Source organism: Cinclus cinclus, chromosome 1 (assembly GCF_963662255.1).
Source record: "Cinclus cinclus chromosome 1, bCinCin1.1, whole genome shotgun sequence".
In the NCBI taxonomy this organism is placed as follows: Eukaryota; Metazoa; Chordata; class Aves; order Passeriformes; family Cinclidae; genus Cinclus; species Cinclus cinclus.
Genome location: NC_085046.1, coordinates 126,672,594 through 126,697,369, shown reverse-complemented (window position 1 = coordinate 126,697,369; position 24,776 = coordinate 126,672,594). Strand labels below are relative to the sequence as shown.

The following is a 24,776-nucleotide window of genomic DNA, read 5'->3' as shown; positions in this document are numbered from 1 at the left end:
CCTCATCCTACTTGCTGTCTGAAGGCATTTCCTCACCTCTGTATCCAGGGAACACACAACAGCCCTTATGCCTCTTCAGGCCCAGGCCAAGCCCAGATATCTTCAAACTTGCTGTGGCTGACAGCATTTCCTCTGTCAACAGCAAATTCTGTTTTCCCTTGCTGACACAGAAACGACATCTGATACCAATCCTCTTCTCCTCTTTCTATTTAAAGAACTGTGACTTTTTGTAAAAGCAAGAATACTGCATTTTTTAAATTCCTCATTAAGAGCTAGTTTTATCCCCTGGTACTGTATTGCCCCAGCTTTTGCCCCTGCGGGGTCCTTCCCCAGTTCTGCATGTGAGCTGCTCACCAGGGTCTCTTGTCCCAGCAGCCTGGCAGGCTGCTGTCAACACTTCACCTCCAGGTGCTGCATCCTCCAGAGGATTCCAGTGTTGTCCACATCCAAGTCTCTTCCACCAGAGAGAAGCCAGCTGGCAAACTAGATTTTAAACAGCCCCCTCCTTATGTTTTGATATTTAATGAAGAGATACTTAGCCTGAAGAGATACTAAGAATGTCTCTGAAACAGTGGAATGGTTTATTGTCTTTCTGTGTAATTGAACATCTGTGAATAATGTACAAAAAATAAACACTAACTCCTAGAGCAAGAAAGTGCTTGAATTGCCTATGTGTCCCATCTGAGAGCAACCAGAATTTTTTCCTTCCATAAATGCTTTTTTAAAATTGATTTATGAGAACACAAAGAAGAGTTAGTTTAACTTCTCTCCTGGCACCCCAACTAGTGAGATGTAAAGCAGGATAAATTTATCTCACAATACTGTTTTTATGCTTTAAAGCCACACAGCTATAGCATTTGCCAAGAATCAACTTTTTATTTCTTTAAACACTTCCAGCATAACTCTATGACTTTAGATATTTGACAATAACTTACATTTGTAAGGAGTGAAAATTCAACAATCACATTAACATTTCAGAGATTCCAATGTACAGAGAATTTAAATAATTTTATTTACATTTATAACCTTGTATCGATTACTTTCCTTCTGTCCAGAAAGAAAACGAAGGCTTGTGCATCATGCCCAGAAAGTCAAAAGACTGTGCTGAGTCTTTGTTGGATGCCCAGTGCCCACAAAACTGCTCCACCAGTCCCTCTTCTCAGTGGGACAGGGGAGAGAAAATAAGGTGGAAAACAACTTGTAGGTTGAGATAAAGCAGTTTACTAAAGCAAAAGTGAAAGTTTATGTGTGCACAGACAAAGAGGAAAAAAAAATTCTCTACTTTCCATCAGTGAGCTGTGTCCAACCACATCCTGGAAAGTGGGGCTTCAGCATGGTTAGTGATTTCTCCAGAATGCAAACATTTTAAATAAAAAAACCTCCTCACCTTCCTCCTACTTTTCTTAACTTTTATAACTAAGCTGATGTTATATGGTATGGAAAATCCCTTTGGTTAATTTGGGTCAGCTATCCCAGCTATTTCTCCTCCCAGGATCTTGCCAGCCTACTGCTTGGGAGTGGAATGTTGGGGAGACAGCACTGATGCTGTGTCAGCACTGCTCAGGGACAGCCAAAACACTGGTGTGTTATCAACACCTTCCCAGCGACCAAGACACAGCTCAGCACTGTGAGGGCTGCTGGAGAGAAAATTAACTTCATCTCGATCTCAGCCAGACCAAATACACAGATTCATAAAAGAAATTAAAAAAAAAAAGTCAAAGAACAGACAACAAAAGAAGTTTCTCAGCTCAGAATTTTGTTTAGAAATGTTCTTATTTTGTAGCTCTTATTACACTCCCTGTAATGCCTGCTGTTACCATCTGAGATGTGATCTCAGGTGTCCCAAATAATTTAGAAACTTTGGTCCTATGCTGAAAAACTTCAGAGGCTGGTACAGTCCTGTCTTGGTGTGACATGTGGCTCAGTACCAAGCATGATTTTAAACTCGGTGGAGGCAAAGGTGGTCACATTTAATGTGGTGCCAGCTTGGATGGTTTGTACTTTCTCTGTGCCCTGATACAGCCAGAGAACACATCTCTGTCACTAACCAGTGGTTTGTGAGTGATGAGGTGAAAACGCAGAATTTCTGTGCACTCATAGGACAGGATCACAGTGGTGCTATACTCTTAAGGGTATATTGTGTGTGAAGAGTAGGTAGGGATGTTCTGAACTGGGTAAACTAAACTACACCCTAGATGCATGAAATTACAATCTTCCAAATGACTTTGCAGTGTGGGGAGGGAGTGAAGAGAGGCTTAAATAGTAAGCATTGCCTGTTCCATTGCTCTTTTTTGAGCAGACATCAATAACACACAACAATTCTGGAAGCTACAAAGACTTGTATAAGATTAAATTGCCTTAGTCAGGTTTAATTGAAGAGTAATGGAGAAATTCAAATTAAAACCAATGCATGTTACATTTAAATATAAAAACAGAAAGGAAGCATGACTTGCCAGCAAGGATTACAAATGGTACTTCATGTCAACAAACCATATTAGAGCTGAAGCATTTTAAGGTCTAGGTTATAAGGCTGGTGGCTTCTTTTTTCCTCCCAATAGTTAGTGTCTTTTCCTTTTCAGGAGACTAAGGATTAGGACTAGTTGCACATTCTTGTGTGCCCCACTGAAAAAGTTAATGATCAGGAGAAGATCCCTAGTTCTTAACTGCCCTTTTCATTCATGGCACCCGCTGGTGGGTGCACTTGTCTGTGCTGGGTGTTGTGAAACAGGCACCTAGGTGGTGTGAAGACCTACCTGGAGGCTTTCTGTGTGCTCAGTAGGAGACCTGCAGGTTACCTTGCCAGCAGAAACTGGTGAGGTCTCAGGGATTAGGAAGGGCCTCAAGGAATTTTGAAAAACATTAATTTTTTTATTTGTCCTTGTAAAATTCTTTAGTTCCACTGTGGAAAAAATCAGTATGATTCATGGGATCACTCTTTTGATACTTCTAGGCAAGCGAAGGACAGTCTGAGAAGGTGTTTTCCCTGAATATACACTAGATGGAATGTGACTCAGTGCCTTGAAGTTCTCCATGGCAGACTGTTTTTCTGGAAAGCAAAACTACTTCTGAACAATGGTATCATTTGTTTGTTGGAGATACTTTTTCACAAAAGAGTAATGTATGTGAATTATCATCAAATTAAAATTTCTCACAGAACTTAAATGATCAAACCCTTTGGTTTTTCGCTTTGGGTAAACTACATATATGCCAGGAATTATGCATTAGAATAATTCAACATTAATGTTAATGCTCAAAACATGTGCACCAGCAAGAATTATATCTTTTTTTTTTTTTTCCTTTGGCTAAGAACTTAGTTACATTTTTAGAAGACTAGTGTGGCTTCTGCTTTCAAACTCAGACTATGAATCTTGCAAAGATCTGATCTAATACTTTTTTACTTTTCTTTTGCCTTTAATATTAAGCACTTATCTACTAATAAATATTTGTTCATTAAGTGCTTTATAGTTTCAAAACATTGCATGATAGCTCACTAATAACAAACAGATTTTTAAAAAGAAATCCTGGAAAACAGAGTGTTTTATACGACCATCACAACTTAACAGACATCAAACTAATGCACAGAACCGTGGTTAGTGCTCTAGAATGACTGAACATATGGGGAGATCTTCAGATGACAAAAATTGTTCCAGATAGGAGATGTCAAGGCACAATTCTCAGTGTTGAGGCAACCCTATTTACTCTTAGCTGCTGTGGGCTCCACATCTATGTCCAGGTCTGACAGAGCACAGTAGAAGAGCATCTGAACATACTTTGTTGTGGTAGCTGTACTGGCAAAAATGTGTGAGAGAAATTCATAATGTATTTCAGATATACATCTGGATTTGAAAACAGTACACAGATATTAGGAAAATCTTGAAACACCTTAATCAGTCAAATTAAGTGTATGTTATAAATAGCTAAAGGCAAAAGAAGTCAATAATTAAATTGAAATTCTTGTTTAATCAGATTTTCATCAACATTTTCATTGAATTAATTGCTGAATTAAGAGTATAATAAATAAAGATATTAAAAGTTTATTTTTCAGGGCTGCCTGAATTAGAGGACTGGCAACTACCCTTCAAGCCAATAATTAATTATTTCAGTGTTTCTGAAAATCTGAGGACTCCTCTGATTTGAATTGTTCCATTCCTTGGATGGAAAGTGAAGATGTACTGATATTTCTGCCTTCCAGGGTATTAAAAAGCTTAGGTTTAGTATTCACAATCCTACATGGCTTTTATTGAGCTGACAAATTGAAATGGTTCAGCACCACACATATCAGATGACCATATGACGTCCACATATTAGAGTGTTTTGTACAGGTAAGCATGGTTTTGTTTTCAGGACCATGTGATAAAGCAGAGAATCTCAGACATGCCACATACTAAAGCATAGTAAAACTTATAAAGAAAAGGATTTTAGGAACAATTATTCTCTCCTTTTTCTGACCAAGGTTTTGACATGGTGATTGGGATATGACGTTGCTTACCAGAGAGCCAAAGTAGACATTTAGGACGTTTTTCAACTGGCAGATGGACTCCCAAATAATATGCAGGAATGCCTGAGAGGGCAATACCAACGCCAATAAGGGAATTGATTGTATCACTGTAGAGAGGCACTATAACCAGGAATAGGGAGCACAAACAATATACTATAGGGAAGAAGAGGCTAAGCTGTGAAGGAAAAAAAAAAATACAGCATTTGTTAAAAGATGCAACAAATACTCTATTGTAAAAATTCAAGCTTTGCAGATTAAAGTTAGACATGTCAATAATAAAAGTATGCACTGAATCTGTTGACTGCTTACAGTCAGAATAATTTGTTAGCTTCTGTGTACACTGTTGAGAGCCTCGTATTTGGTACACATCTGAGCATCTGACTGTTTTATTTTTTTCAGGCATGCATAAACTCTGTTCCTTTACAATTAATTCAAGATCAACCTTTGAAAGAAGTACTTTAAGTAATGCAATGCTTTCTCTCCAACTTCAGTTCTGAATTTTTATGTGGAGTTTTGGTTGGGAACTAGCTCACTAGACCTTCAATTACCATTTGGATATTGTAGAGCTAATGGACTGATTTACAACCACTTCTTAAGTGGGCACTTAAGAAATACCATATCACAAATAATGAAAGTTGGGCTAAAAAGCTGATAAGAAGACTGGAGCACCTTCCCTACAACAGCCGGTTGGGAAAGTTGGAACTGTTCAGCCAAGGGAAGAAAAGGCTGCATGGATACCTCATTGCAACTTTCCAGTGTCTTAAGAAGGCCTGCAGGGAAGATGGAGAGGGATTCTTCATCAGGAACTGTAGTGAGAGGACAAGGAGTAATGGGTACAAACTGAAAGAGGGGAAATTTAGGTTAGGCATTAGGAAGAAATTCTCTACTGTGATAGTGGTGAGACACTGGAACAGGTTGCCCAGGGAGGTTGTGGATGCCCCAACTCTGGCAGTAGTTCAAGGTTAGGTTGGATAAATCCTTGAGCAACCTGGTCTGGTGGAAATTGTCCCTGCCTGTGGCAGGGATGGCTAGGACTAGGTGATCTTTAAGGTCCCTTCCAAACCTTAACATTTTATGATTCTATGAAAGTTTCAATAACCTCTTTATGAATTTATTTTTCATTATTTTTTTTACTGTCTCTAGAAGTGAGCCTTCTCAAGGGTGCAGGAGTTGACATTTGAATACAAGCTGAAACTGGTGAGAGTTTACTGGTATAAATAATTTCTTTTTTCCTTTTAAAGGTTAAAAATGTAAGCTGATGAAAACCAACTGCTACATTTCAGAAAAAGAAACAGTGTATGTGGACTTGTGTTGACTAAGCTGGAAAATGCTGACAGGAATTAAACAGTCATTGTGTATAATCTGACTGTAATCCTTAGTAGAGACAGAGGCAAAACTGCCAATAAGGCAAAATTTAATCTTTATCTTCCACATATTTTGTGGGAAAGTTTGGAAGTTTAGTGTGAACATACTTCAGGAAAATTTGGTCTGCTGCAGAAAATAGGGAAGGCTTCTAACAGGAGGTGCTTGGGATATTTTATGTCTTTGTTTGAACCTTTTTAAAAATTAATCAGGATGTTATACTTAAATAGAAAGAAAATGTGTTTGTAAAAATGATGCAGGAGTTTAGAAAGAGAGATGGACAAAGAAGAAATATTTGGGGGGGTGTTAATTTGCAATTATCTTGATTTTTGCTGCATCACTGCAGAGCCAAAATGCAGGTCATGGTGCCAACAAACAGGAGCCAGTGCATGCTTTTGTGTGCCTTCTGTGTGTTTCCATCCTTGCTTCCTGGACAATCACTGGATTAAAACTAGAAACAGGTTTTAGGCACACTTTGTTTATGTGCAGTCTGCCTTGTCTAACTGATAGTCAAATGCTCTTCTAAGTCAATCATTAAATTTGCATTTTACTGCCTATAACCACTATGCAGTGGGAGGGAACCTTCAAAATATATTTGATTATTTAAGCTAACTCCAGTGTGGGCAGAATTGTGGACATTTATGGGCTTTCTAGGGATTTTACTGTGTTTGTTATATCATGTAGATTTGATCAGAGTATTAACCTCTCTGGAGCCTTCACCACCAGCTCTACGGAGGTCTGCTATTCTTCCAGGATGGGCTAAAAGCCTCAGACATTTATTTATTCCTTATTTGTTTTGAAACAAAAATTATTTTAAGTCTGAATGAAAGAAGAATAAATGGTATATATCAGTTCAATCTCACAGCAAAACTACCAGAACAGATGCTCTTGTGGACTCCAATGGGTTTTGCTCCTTCATCTTGTATTTTATAAGAATTTCTATGGCCAAGAAATAATCTATAATATAACTGGTACTGTTATGGTTGGGATATTAAAGATCATATGAACACATGCTTTAACTGGCTTTTAAAGCTTTCTCCCTGTGTTTTTTACTTACTTTAACAGGCCGTGGTCTATGTGGCTGAGTGTATCTCAGATATATTAGTCCTGCAATAGATAGACCCACAAAGAGCCAGTAGTTGAAGCAGTAGTAATTAATAAGGAGGAAAACATCTTCCACAAGGAGATAAAGCAAAGTCATTAAGCCCTAAAGATAATAAAAACAAAGACTTTTTAATGTGAAAATAAAGACAGAGTAAAATTATAAACTGGCCTGTTTCCAACCTATTTGTATGACCTTAGCCCACTCATAAATTGAGACCATTAGAGTAAATTCTGTGCCCTGCAGCTGTGCTATACTGCCTGCCCAGAACAACCAAAACCACCAGGAATTCAATGCCTGTTTTAACAGATGAACAGAAAAAACTTCCACTTTCCACATGAAAAATATGAATGGTAGTACATTAAGAGAGTATAGATCATCTTGCTAGTGCAAACAGAGTCCCTATGAGAAGAGTCTTCATAATGAGATTTATAATTTTTAGTAAATTATTTGATGTCAAACAGGATCAGTATGATAATATATTCATAAATAATACGTCACACAGGGTGGACACCCAAAAAAATGCATGCTCAAATACACGGAAATAATTTCCACTAATTCTATAACTTATAGTTCCACAATTTTGTGTCACAAGATCTCATGTGTACAGTGACAGCAGAAAAAAGTCAATAGGGCTATAGGCATCCAGTGGTAGAAATTTAATTTTAAGAGTTTATCACTCCTGTTATAACTAGAGTTGTAGAACATCAGTCTACATCAGTGTCAGAGAGGTTCCTGACATATTCTTCTCCAGTGACACTCTAAAAACTCACATTAAAGTCTTGAACAGCTCCTGTCTGTACCATTACATCTTTAGCCATTCTCTGTTTTCTCAGCAATGCTATTGTACTTCTCACTAGTATTATTGGAGAATGTATGAATCAAGCCATTCTCTTTTTCCAAAAAAAAAAAACCTTATCAGAAATAATAACTCCAGTCCCACCCCCTCAAGGAGTTTTAGAAGTTTTGGGCATTTGCAAAAGATGTCTCCAGGGCAGGAGAAGCCTGTGAGAAATCCAGGGCAGAGCAGAGATGTTTTACCAAGGTCCAAACCCCAGCTGCCCCAGCCAGGCACGAGGCTGGGGTGTCACTTACGTTGAACAGGAGAGCAGGGACTGGTGTGAAGCACTTTATGTGAATCAAGCTCAGACTAACAGGGAGGTGTCCTTCCCTGGCTCCAACATAGAAAAGTCTAAAAAAAAACCAAAGGAAACTCAACTATAGGAATAGCTTTTTGCTTCCTGACAAAGCAAAGAAGTAATTCTTTTATTACTCTGTTGTAAGTGCTGCTCTCTTCTCAAGTGGCTTTAGTTTATCAAATGGTGCTGATCATGAGAAGACATCTGATTGTAACAATACCTCCGTCACAAATTAATTACTTGACATAGCAAAAATTACCAAACAGTAGTAAAGAATGCAGATTAATGATTCCTTTTCAATTATTTAAAATAAATCTTATATTTCATACCGAGATGCTGCAATAATTGATGAGTTTAAGCCACTATAGCAAGACATGGCCACTGCTATAGGAATTATCCACTTGGCATGACTAAGGGTTTCACCTCCAAATGTCTGTAACAGGGAAAAAAAATAACAGTGAGGCCCACTATGTTAGGCATATGGACAATCCTGAGAAACTCTCAAGAAAACCCATCGTCCCAAAGGTAGTGTCATAGCCCATGATTTTTTATGACACCCAATACTGACTTAGGAAATCAGAATTTGGAAAAGCTGATCAGCATCACAATAAAATTGGCAGATATATTAAGAAAGATTTTTTAAAAAAATCTACACCTAGATTAATTCAATGATGGAAAAGAAGATGCTGTATTTGCTTTAAAGTATTCTGACAAATCCCAACTGTAGTAATTAATGAATTATAATTTTATTCTGCATAAAATATTGATAAGGTTTTAAAAAAAAATTCAGTGCATAGTTCTGCGTTGAAAATATTGCTGTGGTCATGCAGCACTAAGCATTAAATGCTGTACATTAGAATGATAATAAAAAACCAGGTTCTCCAAACACCCAGATTTTCAATAGCTCTTTCATCCTGGCAAAAGCATCTTTACTATGATGTAGTGTTAAGAGTAGGATTTACAGAGTATACAAGGACGATTTTTCAAGAGCAGATTTATTGGATCCATTCTTGATATGCACCTTCTAATATGCTAGTAATTTTGCATGGAAAAAAAAAAGTTTTAAGCAGCCTTCGGCATGACAGTATTTCAGCCGTTTGTCAAGCATGCTACCTGAAATTTTCCTGTAGTGTCTTTTGTTTGGGTTATGTTCCACAACTTACCACAGCCACTGCATCACTTGTGAGGAGAGCTGACATGTCCAACACTACATAGTATGCTATATTAGTCAATAGGTAAATAATAGCTACAATAGGCATTGAAATTGCAATAGAGAGAGGTAGGTTCCTGCAAGAGGAAAATGGAAATATTATTTCATGTTATTTAAATTAGAAATACTTAAATAGAAGATTGTTCTCAGATTCAAGTATTTGTGAATGGATACCTTCAACATGTCTTGTTATCCATCATTTTGAATCACGGGGTTACAAAACAACATGCAGCCATGTGTGAAACAATTCCATAAAAAGCTTAGTTTGTTGCTTGTGTGTCTGCCACGAGGGATTTATTTAAAAAAAAACACCTTAAAACATTCGTACATGTAAATTTAATACACTGTCTGTTATATGCAGCAATTTAAAATAGCTCTCAAAAATGAGATTTAAGTGCAGACTTAGGTATTATCTTGATTGTGCCATTTTTTTCCTGACTCATAACCTGTGCATGTCCCAAGGCAAGATGGACTGTATCAGCTTGAGTGGCTGATGCACACAACTCCCACAGGTCTGACATCCCTACAGGAGGAAGGAGATTATATTTGTCCATAGATAGTAATACTGAAGATCACATCATAAAAGCCATAAATCTGACACAGTCTTACTCTACTGGTGGCAAAAAAAATGTATTGGAAAAATAATTTTACCTAACTGAAAAGTAACAGGGATTTTTAGATGTCTAGATGCACCTTTGGTTTTCCTTGCTTTCAGCAGGGATATGTTCCCCTTCTTTAAAAGTTGTATGTTGAAGTGTAAGATGTAAAATACATATATACAGGCAAATGATTCATAGTGTGATACAACTGATAAATGAGTACAATAAGCAGAAAGAGTTCTACTTACTCCTTCATTTGAAAAAAATAAGGTTTTTGAAAAAAAAATAATTTTACTAATTTCCAGTCAGAAACAAATACAGAGTGGCTGGTCCTGCCATCACCTGCCAGTGATTCAAAGGAAAAGCATGTGTTTACCTCTCAGGATTCTGCATTTCCTCAGTGACATAGTTGAGTGTGTCCCATCCTGAGTAGGAAAAGAGGGCAGAGTAGAGAGCCAGGGCGATCATCCCTGGGTTGGTGGCTGAGCCCTCGAACGGAGCTCTCAGGTTTTCCGTTTCCCCTGTACAAATGGCAGGTGCCAATTGCCTGTTACATTTCAAGGATTGCAACTGAGAAGGGCACTACACCTGAAGTGTCAGCTAACCAAAAGGAAATAACCCCCGACTGCATCCAGGTTTCCTTACTGTATCTAAAAGTGCACAACTTACACTTTTACTCAACAAACAGAAGAGTTTCAGTGAGATGTTCAGACAGCTACGCTTGCACAGGGAGAAACCAGAACATCTTGGCGTTTGTTATTTGGGTGTGACTTTTGTAATGCTACCAGAATTCACAGAGTCCTCTTCTGACATTACTGCTTGTGACATTACCGAAGGAGGGAGCCATACCAAGGGCATGCAGTATCCTGTCAGCCAGGGTGAGGTGCCTGGCAAACACAATTTCAGTTCCTGAATCTCTCTCATATTTCTTCCTGGCTGCTGTGCTTTTATTTTCACCAGATTGTTTAGTGGCCACTAGAGGGGGACCTCCTTTAGGCATGGGTGTCAGTGGGATGCTCTGACCCTCAAGGCTGATCCCAAAACTAAGAGATGAGATAAAAAACATCTTTCCTTTCAAAATTCTGCTGTAGTTTAGCTCCATTGGTTGAGATGGCAACCTGCAGAATGCTGGAAAATGGGTGAAAAGTAAGTGAAACTGCATAAACCTTCATTGCCATCCTGGGAAAGGGAAGAGAGGCCTTACTGAGTCTGCAAAAGGAAAGACAACTATCTAATGAAAATGGAAGTGGGTTAAGTATGAAGGGAAGACAGAAACATGCTGAAGCCTCAATTAGGAAAGAAAGCAATATAATTTTTTTTTTTTTTTTTTTTGTAAAATGAAAGCACTGATTCAACTCAGGACTTTATAGGTATTACAAAAGCAATTCAGTCATCAAAAAACAGGAGACTGAACCAAAAATGAGAAGCTATGAGATGTACACATACTTTGGAGAACTAAATCTTTCAAAGGTAAAAGAAAGAAAAATAAAAAAATGTTCAAGAAAAGTATTTTTTTGTTTTGTTATTTTTTTTCCCTGTTGTTGCATTTTTTTTTTTGCGGTTTTTTTTGTTTGTTTTGTTTTGGTTTTTTGTTGTTTTTGTTTTTGGCTAAAGACAGCTCATATTCAAAATCAGATTTATTTAAGGTCTTTTAACACAAGAAGTGTATCCAAGCACATCAGAAGGAATATGGCAGGGCTAAAACATCGTAACTGTTCTTTTCATTAAAACAGCTGTTGAGTTTAAAAGGGTCATTGACCTAATCTCAGCTTCCTCCAGAAGTCTGCATCATTCCTCCTCCAAGTCTTTCCTGTATTTAAGTGCTCGGTTCTGCTTAAACAAAGCAGAGAGGAGACCTTTACTACCAGTAAAAGCTCTCAGAATTTCATGTGCCTCACCATAATGTTTCCTCTGTGCTTTGACCCTCCCTGAGCCCACAGAGCAATGCAGAGGAAACAAAGTGGGCTGTATGTGGGACCAGAGGGAGCACCCCTGGGTCCAACAGCACACAGTGAGCAGGATGGGAGGCAGCTTTGAAGGAGGCAATTTGAAATCAGGGGCAAAGCTGCTGCAGAGGTGACATCACAGAGTCACACTCTTGCAAAACTGCAGCAGTTTTATGGGGGGAACTACTCCTTTGTGCAACTGTGACCCTTAAGCAAAGTGGCTTCTCTGAATCTTCAGACCTCTGCCCTTAGGACTGGTAATGACTAAATAAAAAAGCTTTCCTAAAGTCTAATGTACCTTTACAGTTTAACAGCTGATGCAACTGCAGCCAAGGAAAGGAGGAGACCCACAAGCATGGAAAAGTAATCATGCTTATTGGGTTTTATAAGCTAATTTAGTAGGAGAAAAAGATAATCCCTAAATTGAAGAGGGGGAACCACCTTTATTTCAACTGAATGAAGATGAAATCACTATACAATTTAAGAATTTCAAAGGAAATGAAAATGTAAGAACCTTTGTAATCTAAGCAGCAGAGCTAGAACTGGAAGAGACTTCACTCTGCCAGAGGTTCAAATTAATAAAATCAAATCTATTGCCATGTTCAAAGCTCTGAGGCAGCACAAGAATAAACTGCTCTCCAGCTTTTTAATGTGTTCAGTTCAATCCAGTTCTTGCTGATAGGAGGTGGCTCATCTGCCCTGTGATGCCTTACAGTGACACCATGCCCCAGTGATTCACAGAACTGCACTGTTGCAGTCTTCTCCTTTGTTTCTAGAGCAAACGCCCTCCCACAAATCCCACCCATGATTGACCCTCTCTGGGCATCTCCCTGGGCAGGGTGCTGTGGCTGGGGGGTGGTGCTGGTGGGGTGAAGAGTAGGGAGAAGGTGGTCAGGGCAACTGTGAGAAGCAATACAATTTCTATTTCCCTGTCCTCTTACAGGACAAGTAGTAATGCATGAGTCAAACACCGAGGCTGACTTTGAACTAGTCAGCAGTAAAGTGATGTTAATTCAGCTGCTATTTGCTATTCAGACCAAGCAGCACAGGACTTGGCCTGAATAATTAACCACTTATTGCTTATCAATCCATAAAATACATCTGATCTGCCTATGGCAGGCTTCTTTTCTCCAGAATAAACAACACTTCATTTGTAAGTCTTAAAGATCTCCCTACATGGATTTTGAAATAATTTGAAATTATCCCTACATTATTTTGAATAACATAAGATTCATTGCATAGAATTTAGGTAAATGAAAATTATTCTTACCTTTGCCAATTTTATAAAGGCCAACAGATATCACCAAGATAAGAGCCATAACTTTCGCATATGTGAAAACATCTTGTACACGGGTACCCCACTTTACATTAACACAATTAATAAAGGTTAAGGAACCTGTAGAGGAAAAGAATATGCATGAAAGGAGCACTGAATGTTTCACATCACTTAAGTCATATTTCAAACCCATTTTTCTAGATACCACTCCTCTTTCAAGGAGTAAAACGGAATCAAATTTCACCACTTCAGGACCGCTCAGATTTATTTAAATGAAATACCTGGCTTTAAATTTACACAATGGTTTTCTGAAGAATACTGTTTTTATGACAGTAGGTAAGATAAAACACATCAATTTTTGAATTTTAGGACTCCTTCTCTTTTAAAATAATACTTAAATTTTATTAAATTTGTTTACATGCAAATTATAGTATTTCTTTATATCCTGTATATCACAAATTTCTTCATGCTGAGTTTACCTCTAGTTTAGGTATAGAATAGGGACAACCTCTGCACAAAAATCGTTTGCATGCTGTGGACAAGGTACTGAACTGAGCCAGGCCTGTGTGCTGTTATTCTGTGCTCATGGCTTAGAGTCCCCATTTTGGCCCTGAGTCTGAAGATTGCACAGCACCTACTTACAGAGTCCTCTCAAGTCCCAGTTTTGACAGAATCTAACAAAAATAACAAGGTAGTTGTTTGCAAAGAGCAGGTGGGATCAACCAGTTTGCCTTTTCTCCTTTTGTCGTGTTCTCTGCAATGAGGTTTGTCCCTTGGCTGGCAGCAGGTCCAGCCAGGGGCTGAGCCATGTGCCCATCTGTTCCCACTCTAGCACACACACATGGCATCACAGGCAACTTCTCCCCCTTGCAATCTCATGATTCAAAACAGAGATAGATGAGGAAAGGTAATGGTGTGCATTGGTACAAGGTATGAAGCCCAACTGCTGGAGAAGAAAGCAGAACAAATGTGGCATGGTGACCTAGAATGCTCTCAAGCATGGATCAAAGTGGGCTATTTCTTGTCTAGAAGTCCTGTTGATCTTTGCTTCTGTTTCCTTGACCTGCCTATAACCCATGCTTAAGTTTTGAAAGGAAGGAAAAGGGTTTTATAATGCTCAAAATGAAAAGAATTTAGAAATCATTCTATACAGTAAGGGAACTAGCATGCAACCACACATGCTCAAAGAACTTCTTGCCTTCATTTTCCTAAATTAATCTGTGCATGTGACAGTGTTCTATCTGCCACTTAGGCCGGTGAACCATAGACATACATGTATCTTTAATCAGCTGTCATGGTTTATCCCTGACAAATTGTTGTAATTCTCCTCTCGCCTCTAGTAATACCAGCCCCAAACACAATACATCAGAATAAAAGATTATTAGTTCCTAAGAACATGTTTTAGATAGGTAATAATTATTTTCACAGAATGCAAAGAAATAGAAATTTACAAAAACCTCCTCTGGCCATGTAGAATTACAGTTCTTAACTTCCAGCAATCACTACTTACATATACATGCAGCTGCAATCAACCTGACTGCATCATAGGGCGGCTCACAATGGGGAAAAATTGGCTGGACAATGTAGTTAGCAAATGTGATTGCTATCACTGCCTGAGTTGTTGGTTCGATAATTAGCAAGGAAGACCAGAGTCTGATGAAGGCCACAAAAGCCCCAAATGCTTCCAGAATATAGGCATAACTGCCTCCAGATTTCAGGATGGATGTTCCCAGTTCAACATAACACAAAGCTCCAAACAGGGAAAAAATCCCACCAAGTGCCCAGATGACCAACGAGAGTCCATAGGAAGCACTGTACATTAAAACACCCCTGGGTGATACAAATATGCCAGAGCCAATCATGTTCCCTACAATTAAAGAAACTCCATTTAGTAATGTGATTTCTTTCTTCATCTGCATTTTTTCACTTGTCTCTGCCATATTGTCCATTTCAGCTTTTGCATTCTTAGTTCTGGACTTTTTATCGCAGCATATTTGCCAAGGGGTTGGCATCTTCAATTCACATTACCTGAAAACAAGAGGAGAGAACATCTTTTGTAATGCATGTGGCATCAGAGACATGGATAAGATAATTAACATACAAGGCATAAATGATACAAAAACAACTATTTTGCCTGATTTTATCTTGCAGTTCAGGAACAGCACACTAGTGAATTTTCTTGACTCATAGTTGCGTATCTTTTTAATGGATAAATATGAGGCCGCTGTCCTTGGTTAGAGATTTTGAAGCTTTTGTTAACTCTCAGTTCACAATTATTATTTGTCTCAAATTGTAATTCGACATTACATTATTGAAAATATTTTAAGGAAGGAGAAGACACTGTATCCCTGGAAAGAGAGTTCTAATACAGCTGGAGTGTCCTCTACTAAGAATACCACTTTCTAAAATTTGTTCTTATCACAGAAAGAATTTTAATTTCATTGTAATTTGTTTCATGAAATAACATTCACTTGAAAACTGTTCTGCTGGGGAACAGTTTACCAGAGAAAAGACAGAAACACAACCTCAAAATCTCTAATCTCACAAAGTAATATGAGAGTTAAAAAAATGAGTTTTACTGCACCTAGAAATGAGATTGCTGCTGCAGTGAAAAATGCAGTTTGGTTAGCTATTAACCTCACTTGACTTCTCAGGAGAAGCCACTGGCACTCACAGGGATTGAGTCTGGAACACTCTGTCCCTGGAATGCTTCTGTATAAAAGAGTCCAACAAAACATGCCTGTAAAAGCATCTCCCTCTGGTGCTCGCAGGACAAGATCCAAGAATGCTGGGAGCTGGGAAAAACAACCTAACTGCATAGCTCCATGGATCAGCTGCCTTGTGCAAAGGTGCACAGCTCAGGGGCTGAGGCCCCTGGGGAGGAGGAACACACGACTGCAGTGACTGTCTCAGTTCTTGGGACCTGCTGATGTATAAGGGCGGTTGGAACAAAGGCTAATTTTTGGTGTCTGTCTCAAAATACATTTCTTTCTCCTTCCCTTCCCTTCCTCCCTCCACACACACACTCTAAAGTACTTCTGAAGATAACTTCCTAAAAATCCTGTTACCTAGATCTGAGTTCCCTGAGTAGAACAAAGCTCATCCATGCAACACTGGCAAAACAAGCCCCATTTGAGTACAAATGTTTACACATGACATTTACACATTACACGATTCACAAATTTATGTTGTTTAAACGTGGGTCAATGGCCAGTTTCAAACAATCCGCCCTCCCCAAATTTCCTGAAAGGTTTGCTTTCCTTTGTAAAATATGACTGTTTTAGCAACCTTGAATATATTATAATTCTATGTGGTCCTTCCCAGCTTTTTTGGTGCAACTCACTTTCCTAATTGATCAAATAGCAAATGAGGCCTGATGAGTATTAAAATGAAAAGAGGCCAAACTCTCTTTAAAGATTAAATGCTTTTCTCATCCCAATGGCACTTTCTCTAACCACAGGAACACTGTGGGTACACTGGAATAAAGTTAAATATTAACTCTTATCAAAAGTGTCCCTTTTTTTTTCCCTGACCTCTTCCTCACACACACGAGTGACTCCTCTTACTTCTCACAGCATCTCTCTATGAATAAAAAACATCATCCTGGTTTGCAGGGAGAAGTTTAATGCATGCAATGCACCATTCACATATCTTCCTTTAAATTCCAGGTAGGCCTCACCTGTTTCCTTCTGTGTGACAGAAAGGAGGAAAAAGTCACCCTCTCCACCCCGAAATACAGGCCAATACTTCCAGAACCTCCTGTCTCCATTTCTGTTCTTGATGGCTATGTGAAATATCAGCAGAACACCCCCCTCCCCCCATGATGGAAGCTGTTTGGAGAGTTCATCATGATAGTAGCATGCTAAAAATCTGGGCATAATTTTTTATTAATACTCCTTTTTTGGCATAGCTGGGTTAAAATCATCTTGTACTTCTTATGCTTGATGTATGATGTTAATTTTTTATTTTTTTTTCATTTTTAAATGCAAGCTCTGGCTGTGAGCTGAAATGCACAACTATTTCAGTCAACACAGATCAAACGCTGTGAGAATTTAAAATGCAGTAGTTAGCCAGGTCATGAGAATGTGGAGCTATGCAAGCAGTGAACAAACCCAGTGGCCATCTCTTTCTCCTGAAATTAAGTCTCACTGATAAGTAAGATACACTTATTTTCCTGTAAAAAAGAACTTGTGTATGTGGTATCAAACCTGAACTTTGATGTCTAATACAGATGGCCTGCTAGCTAAAGGGAATTTGATCATTTAAACTGGCAATGCTGCTGAAGCCTAGCAGCACTTTTACAGTCTGCAGCTTTCACGAGAACACAAAGGTAAAATTTAAATTATTTTCTTAAGTAACAAAATATTTTGCATATTTTTCTCTTATCTCTTGTGCTACCAAAATATTATTTCCGATTTCTAAAAATGTGTAACCAGAGCTGTGTAGGGAAGTATTTCTTCTGTAAATAAGTGACTTTATGAAAGAAAAACAATTAGACAAAACAGTTCAAAATTCAGTACTTTGAGACATGTCACATTAGCAAAACTTTTACCTAGACCCTCAAACAAGTCCACAAATAGGTATGGCCTGAGAATCAAAGGGTAAGAGATTTGGTTCCAGTTTTCATAACCAAGATGTGCAACTTCACTGTAATTAATTTTTATCACCTGAAAGTGGAATTTTTTGAACAAAATATTTTCAACAGCTTCTGCCTGTCCTTCTCCACCAAGACAACAGTAGTATTTCTAGCAGCTTTGACAGTGCACTGATTTAATTCAATGCCATCCCAATGTTGGAGCAGTCACTGATTTCTTTATTCAGGACTATGTGTTCTGAAATAAACAAGATTCACTGAGCGGTGACTCATGCTTGTTCTCAGCAAAGTCTTCATGCTGTTAAGAAAATTAGTGGAATATAGGAACTAGTCTCCTGTACAGATCTCCCTGTACAATAGCATCAGAACAATATTTTTATCAAGTGTATAAAGAATTTACTGCTGTTACAGTTACATTCCAGGCAATGATGCAAACTATTCGAGGATATGGCCAGTGTCTGTTGTCTAACTCCTTATCTCATTTATAGCTTCTGCTATTTTTTACCAGCTGAACCTGGTCAGTAGTCCTGTCCTACTGTTGTCACCATCACTTGATCCTTATGCCATGATGTCCCCTTTCTGGGACCACCACTGTTGCTTCTGCTTCAAACTGGTGTGCCAAGAAGCTTAAGCCGAGGAGCTTATGTGTTCAAGAATGTTTCAATAGCTCTTCTCCATCATTTGGACATTTAGGTCACATTTTGAATGTGCACGCAATCCAGGTTAGAGACAGCAAAAACTACTAGCTGAGAGATCTTACTGGGGACAATCATGAGAGCTGTAATAAGGTGATTTCTTGCAGGGGTGATCATTTTCAGTTGTAAAATCCTGTATTATAGTAAATGACAAATATTTATGGTGAAGCTTCTAGCAGTCAAGAGTGGCTTCCTGAGACCAGAAAGTTTTAATTTATTCAGTAATTTAAAAACTAAGGTTCTTTGCATCCTGCCTTAGAACGGTTGGATATTGTTATGATAAAACTTTATGGCAGCAAAAATACCAGTACAGGTATTTTAGTGTGGAAGGGGCTGACAACTGGTTTGTGAGTTAGAGAGAGTTAATTGATAAGGTCTGCTTCTGAAAGGAATTTTATCAAGGCCATTGGCATGGAGATGGAGAAGAGAAGAAGATAAGCAAGAAGAAACCTGCAGCTGAAAAAGTATTTTTAGAAAGGTTTTGTGAAACTTAGTTGAAAACAGTGGTGGAGACTGCTTTGCACCTATGAACATTGTGTTGACCTATTGTAACTAATGAATAAAGTGTAAACTTTGTGGAGGGTATAAAAGACAGCATGCTGTTGTAATAAACAGAAAAAGAAGCCTTCTGAAGTTATGCCGAGTCCCTTCGTGTGTCATGTCTGTCTCAACTGCAACATTTTAGTAACTCTTGAGCATGAAGTCTGAAGAGCAAAGCATAAAATCTTTCTGATGCTAAGGAAGGCCCTTGCTGTCTTGGTCCCATGGACTGGGACAAGCAGAAAGAGCAATTGCTTTCTGGAATCAATGTGCCAATGTGCCTGAGAGGCACAGCAGACTCAATGACACAGCTGCCAACACTTGCCTCTGCCTTATGTCAGAAAGTGACCCCTGTTACACAACTTCAGAACCCTATTTTCATGCAGGTCTTCCTTTTCCTTAGGGACTCTTTCAATAAATGGAGGGAAATTTTCCTCTCAGGGAAAGCACAATGCCTTGAGAGCCCAGACAGCCATAATGGCCCTAAATCCTCCGCAGCTTCATGTTTACGCCACAGGCGTATGTGCAAAGAGCAAAATAAAGGACCTTGGAGACCGATACCTGAGAAGTTAAAGAAAGCAGTAACACCATATACAGTTAATTCTCAATAGCTCATTTCTTACTTAAGCCACTGCCAAAAGTCGTGCACAAAAGTGAAGGAAGAAAGGACAAGTTCATAGTAACTGAAAACTAGACCTGAAATCAAAGACAGTTCTTCCATCAATTTACTATAGGGCTGGTTTGGCAGGGCAGGATTTTCTCAGACATGTCCCATTCTTCAGGAGTCTACATTTCATAAATTATTGCTTTCTTCTTAAGGAGGTAAGTCACCTTTGCCAAATGATTCAGCAAGGTTTGGTCAGGGAAGTACTTATGTACTTCCATAGGAACTTACAGTCTTGTGAAGTATTGCAAACTTCTCCATAGCCTTCCAGAGGGACTGAGGTGCCTCTATTTGTTAGAGCATTTATCAATTCTCATCTTTAAATTCAAGAAATATTAGCAACTCAATAAGGTCTGAGAGATGAATTATTGTTACCTTCAGCAGAGTCCCTTGGAAGCTGAGGGCATTTAAGAAGCCGAGGGCATTTAGGAAGCTAACTCCTATGAAAGATGTTGGAACATGCTGAACATCAGATTTACACCTCATTTCATGGTCTTTTTCTTTTGGTGAATTTTGCCTACCTCCACAGAATTTCTCAGTAATAAAAGTTTACTATGCCACCAATGAACCAGGCAAAGTCAAACCAAATAAGAATACTGATCAACTCCCAACATTTTCTAGTTTCAGTCAGAAAATTAGTGAGATTAAGAATAATATTTAAAATTAAAATCTAGCACACTTTAATTAGGTGTGTATTAGAAATCAATATGCATGTAGAACGTCATTGCAAAAGTCACAAGAAAACTCTTATTTTCTCCAAGTACATTTTCTGATGCCTGTAGAAGATTAATGAAAAGTTTAAAAAATCCAAACATATACCTTTGTATTAATAGCTATTGGAACATGAAATCAGATGAGCAAGCAGTTTTCAACATGCTTGTAGTTCAAACTTCAAAACACTACTGCTGAATATGAGCATCAAAAGGTCTCAAAGGGAGTATTCATGAAGATTGTACTGCTGGACATTTCCCAATGAGGAAAGCAAGCAAAACAAGATTATGCAGTATGAGGAAACAGCATAAAATAAAATACTCTCAGAAATTATAATACTAAAAACTCGACCAACAGCAACAAAAATCCACTTTGATCTCATCCAAAGAAAACATTTCTCACTCAATAGGAAACAAGCATATTTCCATTTGGTTTCCAAATTCTGTATTCATATAAATATTTAATACATTATTGCTTCATGTAATCCAACGCATTACTATGGTCATAGACTGGCTTTCCCACAGGAGGGACCTGCTCCACCCCCAGCACTCCATTCCCACCCTAAAGCAAATCACAGAGGAGATTTGAGAGAAAAGCTACTATAGCCCAAATCTAAGGAGGTATTAAAAAGAGAAGTTAACAGCTTACCAGAGGGTAGGTGATATGCTTGCTTCTTTTAGCAGAAAGGCTGCTGTAATAAAACAGTGCCTCTCAGGCTGCTGCTCTAAATAAACATCTCTGTTTCACTAGGATGGGTAACTTAACACCCATATGAATAGCCTCTTGTCTCACTCTGTTTAGCCTTGCTATTTTTATTACAGTAGCATGAATATTAAAATCAATGAGAGCGCTCAGACTCTTCTGGGATGTGGTTTCTCCAAACAGCCTCAACCGAGGTCGTTAGCAGGCAGAAGTACGCAACTGCTGATTTCTGCTCCTAAGAAAGTTGCGATAGAAATAAAACAAAAGGAAAGCTGGGGAGAGGGGGAAATTTTTCATCCATGTGCCACTGAAGCCATGAATAACTAATGCAGTCTAATTTCTTCCTGCTGATTTAGAAAGCCACAATGGAATTTTTTCTAATGCTACACAAAGGGGTTTATTCTGGTGGGATAACTTGCTAAATCAGAAAGTCTTTCAGAGGGGGAAGACTAGCAAAGAGTTATAGTTAAGTGAAAATCATAGGTATTATTTAATTTCAAACAGCCAAATGTTTTTCTGTTTGGTTTTTGTTTTTCCAGATTTTCTTCTAAGTTTAATCTATGCATTGTTAAATATTAAATGATTCACTTATCTACAGAATTATAGATCTGTGCCTTTTACAATAATTTATGACATGAGGCATGAGACACAAAAGAGTCTAATCTGGTGTTAAGATCTTATTTTAATTCAATAAGCTTAAAAAAAAAAGATAAAAATAAGTAAAGAAATTATTTACCCAGTGTATTCACTTAGTCTTCTAAAATAATAGGTTGTCCTATGATGTCCTTTAGCAAAGCCAGTATGGTGTACAGCATAATGTCTACTGAAACAGGTAAACATGCAGAAAATAAAATCTTCTGGGATTTTACAAAATCAAATATTAACAAAAAGTTAATAAATGCAAGAAAACTAACTTGGGATTTTTGTTTTCCGTGAAGAATTATGTACTCACATGCCAAAGTTCATCTGGAAGGAGCTGATCCAGCAGGTCTTGTCACTAGTCTTGTCACTAGTCAAAAACCCTATTCAAAGCAGTTGTAGGACAAATTCTATGAATAAGCAGCTTTCAAGCTGTTTTATCTATGAAGGAGGAGAGCTCTTTAAGTCTGCCTGAAAAGATTGCACAATTCCAGCTGCCTGCAAGTTTGTGGTTACGTACATTATAATGTAGCGAGAAGCATTTTGGCAATAGGATTGTTTTGCAGGGATGTTGTTCCTTGTTGGACAAAGAGGCTGAGCACCATGTTAATTAATCAGGGCCTCTGTCATCTTAAAGTCTTCTTCTTCTGCCAGGGCAATGTTAACAAACTACAGCCTAAAGCCCAGAATGCATATTTTCAAGAATGTGTAATTACTCTCACTCTGAAATTTGAACTTGAGTTTGTCCTGTTTCTGATTTGGAGCACCAAACTATTTTTCTGATTGTCCCTCTGTTATACTGAGGGACTCTGCTATCAGATCTTTATATCATCTATTAGTCCTGCTCCTGAGCCTTTGTTTCAAGCCTGTAGAAGCTGCATGTTGGATCATGAAGGAGAGTCCTTTCTTCATTAATGTGTCCCATATTTCTATTGGTCTGATCTTCATGGTTACACATTACTGGATATTTGCCATAGATTTACAGGAGCAGCACATAAATCAACATTGAGCAGTCATAAAGCATGCACTGTGCATGGAAAGGATTTTTCTTGAACATTTATTCTGTAAATACAAAATCTAGCTCCTTTGCAAGGAAGATTACATTTAATCTTGCATTTTGAGTAAGCAAGATGGATAATGTACAGAAGTGAATATAAATGCCTTTGTAACAAGTTTTTTTTACTAATTTTTACAGTATTTCAGGATTTGATAAGAATGTTTGCAGAGAGGCTTCTCCTGTACCAGCTTACTGTTCACAGTGATTCTTCTTAGTTACATATAAACATCCTTATTGAACAGCAGTTTAAGGCACGCTTACCTGAATAAACCTCTGACATTTTCTGGTTTCTTGCCCACACTTCCATTACTGCTCAGGAAGGCTTTTCATGCTCTGCACTTGAAACAAGACTATTTCAATTATTTCCAGAGCCTCTTCATTCATACCATTGCTCAGCTGCAGTAAACAGCTCAGTGGTACCCCTGCCAAGTCCTCTGCTTCCTCCTGTTCTGTAACTCTGCCCTCTGTGCCGCAGCCAGCACAGGCCCCTGGAGTCCTCATCCATAACATATGCACTTACACTGAACCCTGATTGGAAACACACTGCCAAACACCTTCTACCATTAGCTGCAAGACTCTGAATGACAAACAAAGGCCACCATCTCTGTCATCTTGGTAGAATCAGATCTTTACTTACTTTGCCATGAACTTGATGCAGGAGAGAACATAGCTCACAGACCAACAAACTTCTTCCAACCATGTTAACTTCAGGTATGGGAGCAGAACACAAGGAGCAGCCACTACTAAGTGACAATGTGCTAAAATACCATACAAAATCAAATGCCAACAAACATAAAATATGTGTAGTACTATGTTTCTATTTTCCCCCATGTACGTGTAAAAAGGCATTACTACGTGCACATTTTGAAAGCCTTTCAGTGAGCTGTTATGACTCAGAGAAAAGCTTTTACTGTCAGTATGAAACATCAGCAGCATTTCCCCTTGGAGTGAAAACGCAGAAAAATCTGTTAGGAATTGCAATGAAGAAGTGAGAAATGTACAAAATGCTGTTAAAACAACTGTAAAACAAGAGAACTGTCAGACTGCTTGTAGCAGTGTGACACCACCATTCCTGAGTGTGACTCCATAGGGCCACATTTAATATTGCAATTAAGGGAAACCAAGCTAGTTCTGTACTGATAGGCAGGAGTCAGCAGGGAGACACTGAAAGCTGCAGGATGTTCTTTTCCCTCATGTAGCTGTCTTACATTGGGTCCTCAGAAAAGTTCCTAATACATGATGAATTTTGGACACACATTGAAGAAATGTTACTTTGCTACCTTGCAAGACACAAATCTTATTTTAAGCACCAATAATGAACAATTATGGTTTAAAATGTGATGTGCAGTGAAACATACAGTTCTGGCAGCAGCTTTCCTCAGACCTCTCCTTCCTAGACATCATTAGGTCTGCTCTAGGAAAAGCATAGCCATCCATTGCACCATGGTCCTGGGTTTCAGCCATCTAACTCTAATTTTACAGCCTCTAGAGAGAAGCAGGATAAAAGGCAAACACCCAGTTTATGTCAAAAACTTACTTTATTAAAAACAATTCTGAATCCCTCCTAATTTTAGATAGTCTGAGCAGAAATCGTAATTATTTATTAGTGCTTGCAAAAATAATCTGCCTGTGCAGTGTTCTGACAATTTAAAACAAGTAATCTTTTTACTAGTTTAGAAGTCACCTATATAAAGTCACTAAGGTCTTGTGAAATGAACTGAAAAAATGCCACATACCTTTTCCTCTCAGGTGGCCCCATTAGTGCCTCAACATTTTAACCATCCTTCAGACAAAAAAGGACAGCAGAGATGTGATCTGGAGAAGGTTAAGGCAGGTCATAGCAGAAGAGACTCCTGCATATTGCTTCCAGTGTGGCAAGGCAGGGCATGATTGATCTTTGTACAGACCCAACTACTGCCCATCATGTAAATACCAAAAATAAAACCGAGTTAAAAGATTGATCTAGCAACATGACATGAGAAGTATTAATGGCAGATGACAAAGGTAAGGGGTGGTAAGATGGCAGGTGACAAAGGCAAGGC

At 38.4% G+C, this 24,776-nt stretch overlaps 1 protein-coding gene across 1 annotated transcript; it reads right to left on the bottom strand.

The window, feature by feature from the left end:
* Positions 1-3,691: 3,691 nt before the first annotated feature.
* LOC134050013 (Y+L amino acid transporter 2-like) lies at positions 3,692-15,144 on the bottom strand. Its single transcript, XM_062502815.1, has 9 exons — positions 14,643-15,144; positions 13,127-13,252; positions 10,287-10,431; positions 9,265-9,388; positions 8,431-8,534; positions 8,058-8,154; positions 6,918-7,067; positions 4,490-4,673; positions 3,692-3,783 (listed from the first exon to the last, which is right to left on the bottom strand). Exons 1-9 carry the CDS (start codon positions 15,142-15,144, stop codon positions 3,692-3,694), a joined length of 1,524 nt encoding a protein of 507 aa, XP_062358799.1.
* Between the last annotated feature and the right edge of the window lie 9,632 nt (positions 15,145-24,776).